The sequence below is a fragment of the Camellia sinensis genome, chromosome 8, assembly GCF_055761805.1.
Source record: "Camellia sinensis isolate YWXY chromosome 8, ASM5576180v1, whole genome shotgun sequence".
Classification (NCBI taxonomy): Eukaryota; Viridiplantae; Streptophyta; class Magnoliopsida; order Ericales; family Theaceae; genus Camellia; species Camellia sinensis.
In genome coordinates this window covers 15,585,351-15,590,131 of record NC_138968.1, presented here as the reverse complement: position 1 = coordinate 15,590,131, position 4,781 = coordinate 15,585,351, and the positions used below count along the sequence as shown (strand labels likewise).

Here is a 4,781-nt window from a genome sequence, read left to right as displayed (position 1 = left end):
TGGGTGTCCCTGGGTGATGGTCTCCGACTTCAGTATACCGGAGGGTCAGACATCTCCCAGTATAGGGTCCTGCTCGAAGGGCCGGTTGGCAGGGCATGGTTCCTGGGGGAACGCTTTCTGCGCCAGGTATGGGGGTATCTTTCTCAGGATCCTCCCGCAGTGCCCCCAGTCAGTATGCGGACCGCTGACAGGCTCTCTTACTCGGAGGTAGTCGGCGCCATGCTGGGTAGTGATGCTTTATTATATGTTGAGGAGGGGGACTACGCCACTTACCGTCACATATACTTGATGCCTCCATTGACGGGAGCTCGTATCCCGATGATGAGGCCTGTCGGTGTGTCATCCTCGGGCCTGGCTCGGGCTCGGGCTGCAGACGCCCCTTCTACTAGCAGGGCTGGTACATCTAGAGGTGGGAGTAGACCGGTTCCTCCGACTCCGTCGGCTTATCCTCATCCTGGATGGCCAAATATACCTACTGAGTTGATGGCGTGGCAGTATGGGGCTATCTCCCCGACTCCGATTCCGCTAGAGCCTCCGATGCCCAGTGATCGATATGCCATTGATCCTGACTCACCGCTGGTATGCTCCACTGTTTTTCATTCATCATTCAGATGTTTAGACATTCTTTTGTTCACTGATGGTTATGAAATCATTTTTGCAGCCACCGCGAGGGTACATGGAGGAGGTGGTTGGACTGGTGGCCACACTCGAGGGCATGGTCCTGCGTAGGGAGGCACAGTTGTCTGTCGCGGGCATTCAGGTACTCTTCAGTTTTCTGGCATTTATCATACTTCTGATGACATGCTGATTTCTACTGCATCGATAGACTACTTGTGTAGAGCACATCTGACACACACCCCACTTGGACACTGCATTTACATGCACCCACTTCACGTAGCCTTTGCTTGTATCTGCATCTGATGTATATATTTGGACTGATGTATTTGAATTGAACTTTTTTGTTTTCAGATGCCTTCATGGTCCGGTCAGCCGCAGGCCAGGCCACCCGGGCCTCCTTGGGGAGCTGGGCCATCTGGGCCTTTTCAGGGAGTTGGGTCACCCAGGCCTTTTCAGGGGGCGGGGTCATCTCGGCCTTCCCGAGGAGCCGGGCCATCTAGGCCTTTTCGGGGAGCTTGAGGAGGGCCTGTCCGCAGATGCAGGGCTCACGTTGTAGAGGTGGAGCCTGATAGGAGGCTACCGATCGTCAGTCAGAGACATCTGCTGAGGAGGGGGGCTCCGGTTTTGGCTCGGGAAATAGAGGCGAGGCTGAGGGGGATCCTGAGGATGACAGCTCCGACTCAGATGGTGATGATGGCGCAGAGGTTGTCCCGCAGAAGAGGATGAGGAGTGCTTCTCGTTCCCGCTCCCGAGGACTTTGATGTTGCTATTTCCTGCTTTATTTTTCTTTTTGCTAGTAGTTTGTAGCACTTTGCACATTGTTAGGCAGTTTTATTTTTTGTAAAACTTGTACCTTTATTCGTTGTAAAGCATGATGGAATGAAATAGCTTTTGAAAAGGTGTTTGTATTTTAAACTTTTAGCATCGTATCGCATCAATTTATTTCGCACAAAAATGAAATTGAATGGAAATGTGCATTGTGTAATCACCAAGTCAGGTAGTGAACCGACGCAACAAACTAAGCAACTCAACTTACTAAGATATAATAGAACCTTAGGAAGCTTACAACTCGATAAGCAACATGCAACAACGTTGACAACGCAAATAAACAAGACTTTAACAAAGATTGTTTAAACAGAGAACAATGGCTCAAAATACGAAACACGTCCGCTCGACAAACAACTCGATAAGCAAAAAAACAACTCGATAATCAAAACAACAACTCGATAAACAAGACGACAACAGAGTGTACTTCTGATGATCTGGGCACCGGAACGCATCCGAAACGGAGGGAGATGAAGGCCTTTGACTCTCCCGTTGCATGGAAATGCTTGGAACTCTCCCTCGAAGGGTAAAACAGGGCCAAGGAGATACACTGCAGCATTGCCGGCCATCCCTGGGAGCCGGCCGGCCATTTTTTGTAGAGAGAGACAGCTGGCCGGCCATTTCTGAAAAAGTAAATGGCTGGCCAGCCAGAAAAGGTGGCCGGCCGGCCACTCAGTCCTGCAGCCACCTGATTTTTGACACGTGTCCCCGTGAATAGTGTTTTTCCTTCTATAAAAGCCTCAACTTCGGGAACATTCATTTCATCTTAGTTTTAGACAAAGATGGAGGCGTTTCTCGCAGAAAATGTCATATCTTGGATCTCTTCTTTGGATGGCTCGGAAAAGCTGAACTTCCGGGGTTTCGGCTTGAATGCACTATTCACGTTGAGCCGTACTCCGCTACAGCTCCCTTTTCTCCATGCCGCGGCAAGGTTCTGGAATCCAGTGACGCACGTTTTTAGCTTTGGCGGCCAAGAGATGTGTCCCACTTTCGAAGATTTTCAGGTTTTGATGGAGTCTGAATGCTCTGAGGTGATCTTGCCCCAGCTCCGTTTTGGCCATGCTCAGGCTTTAGGGCGGATGTGTGGGCTCACGGCGCATGACGCTCGATCTCTGATCTACAGTGGGGAATTGGACATCCTCGGTTTGATCCATCGTTTTTCCGACGCCGGTGACCGCAGCAACCATTATTGGCAGGGTTTCCGGCAACACGCCCTCTGCTTATGTTTGTTGTCTCACGTTCTGCTTTTCTCGGGCTTCGGCGGGGCTAACATTCGCCTGATTGAAGTCGCCCAAGGTTTGAGAGAAGGAAAGAGCTGTATTGCCATGACCTTGGCCAAGACACTGATGGGCTTAGATTCTGTCTATCGCCGGGAGGCGACTAGGTTCACCGGGAATCCACTGCTGCTGCAGGTAATGTTTCCCACCCGACCTCACATATATATTTGCTCACATCACTCGACCCTCAGGCTCGGTTTTTCTCACAAAACCCTTGTCTTACTTTTCTCTCATCGTACATCTCTCTGTTCTTTATTCTCTCATTTTCCATCCCTCCCCTAGGTATGGTTAATGGATAAGTTGCAGGTTGTGGACTCTTGCCCGGTCTATTCAGCTCGAGGCTACTTCTTTCGGTAGCGCCTAGTCAATGCTCTCGACGAAAGGTGGTGGTTCGATTGGATGTGCAATTTGTCCGCAGACGGCATTGCTTGGCGTTGCCCTTGGCTCAACCTCCCGGCAATGAGCTACAGTATGTCCCGGCTGATTGGGATCCAATTGATTGGTCTAACCCACTGCGTATTCTATTTTCCGTTCCGGTTTCTGCGTCAGTTTGGTCATGATCAGACCTGCCCACCGGAGGGGATTGAGTACCCAGCTGCTTTCCTGGTCTGGGGTGCACAGCTTGCCCGATATGCCGCGGCATGGAGGACTAGAGAGCTCCTGGCCCCTGCTTCTACTTTCAGTTGCACTTTGTCCGATGAGTGCTTGGATTGGCTCAATGAGGAGGCACAGGTTGGGCCCAGCTTGGCATCAGATGCTCCGTCCAGCTCTGGGAGGGGACGCAGAGATACTTGATTCAACTATGCCCCAAATTTATTGCTTATTTAGCATTTTCAAGTTTTCGTTATGAATGTACTAAAAAAAAGCAACCTCGATTGTAATGCAAGAGCAGGAGAACTCAGTTTTGAAATCAATGAAATTGAAAGTTGTGGTACTGAAAATTTTCCGCTTTTGGTCCAAAAATGGTCTTAGTCGTAAAAAGATTAATTTGAACAAAGTCAACTTTTATTAAAACTTTTCAAAACTATTTTCGATGTGGATCAGAATTGGACACGCCGAAAATCTGTCACTGAGATGCACAACCCCAGATCCCTGCAACTGGAAAGTTGCCCCTAGTCTGAAGAACAATGCGGCACTTCAAAGCAACGGAAAATTGCCCCTAGTCTGAGTAACTTTGCACCGTCGCGGTAACGGAAAGTTGCCCCTAGTCTGAACAGCACTGTACCGGAGATCACGATAAATGCTGATGGATAGAGATGACTGAGACGATCAAAATGGACAGAGTTGATCGGGGAAAAGTTTATGGCTGAACTTCAAGGTGAAGTTGCCTACGTATCCCAAAGATGGGAATCAAGCCTTACGTAGTTCAGGCTCAGGTTCACTCGAGTATTTTCACTCTCCTTTTGCGCTCTAACTTTTGCCAAGGCCGCCCTTTGCGGGTTTTCAACCTTGCGAGCTCAGTTTTTATATTTTCTAATTTTTTGTGCTCTGAATTTTGCCTAGGTCGCCCTTTCGGGCTTTCGGCCTAGCGAGCCTCTCAAGGATAGTATTTCTTCAACTTGTCCATATTGATCGGTTGTGAGAACTCCAAGCCATCTAGATCCATCAGAACCACAGCCCCACCTGACCAGATAGCTTTGATGATGTAAGGACCAGTCCAATTGGGTTTGAACTTGCCCCTTGGGTAGTGGATGGGAGCTCGGTTGTCTTTGAGCACCAAATCTCCTTCTTTCAGATTCCTGGACTTAACCTTCTTGTTGAAAGCCCGGGCAATTCTGCGTTGATAGCCTTGGATGTGGTACAGTGCTTTCAGTCTTCTTTCTTCAAAAAGCATGAGTTCTTCGAATCTGCTTTGCTGCCAATCTGCTTCGGCTATCTGGCATTCAGCCAATACTCGTAACGACAGAACCTCAATCTCAATGGGTAGAACAGCCTCCATTCCATAGACCAATGAATATGGAGTTGCTCCAGTAGAAGTCCTGATTGAAGTCCTGTAGCCCCACAGAGCAAATGGCAGCTTGTCTGGCCAATCCCGATAGGTTCCCACCATCTTCTGTAGTA

The 4,781-nt window shown here is 49.1% G+C and overlaps 1 protein-coding gene across 1 annotated transcript; it reads left to right on the top strand.

The window, feature by feature from the left end:
- The first annotated feature begins 321 nt into the window (after positions 1-321).
- On the top strand, positions 322-1,137 carry LOC145797578 (uncharacterized). The gene is made up of 3 exons (XM_082884962.1): positions 322-579; positions 662-760; positions 970-1,137. Exons 1-3 carry the CDS (start codon positions 322-324, stop codon positions 1,135-1,137), a joined length of 525 nt encoding a protein of 174 aa, XP_082741088.1.
- The last annotated feature ends 3,644 nt before the right edge of the window (positions 1,138-4,781 follow it).

Excerpts from the sequence above, each read along its gene's own strand:
- LOC145797578 (XM_082884962.1), top strand. The coding sequence starts at position 322 with ATGAGGCCTGTCGGTGTGTCATCCTCGGGCCTGGCTCGGGCTCGGGCT. Across the intron at positions 580-661 it reads TTGATCCTGACTCACCGCTG|CCACCGCGAGGGTACATGGA; the intron begins GTATGCTCCACT and ends TCATTTTTGCAG. Across the intron at positions 761-969 it reads TGTCTGTCGCGGGCATTCAG|ATGCCTTCATGGTCCGGTCA; the intron begins GTACTCTTCAGT and ends TTTTGTTTTCAG.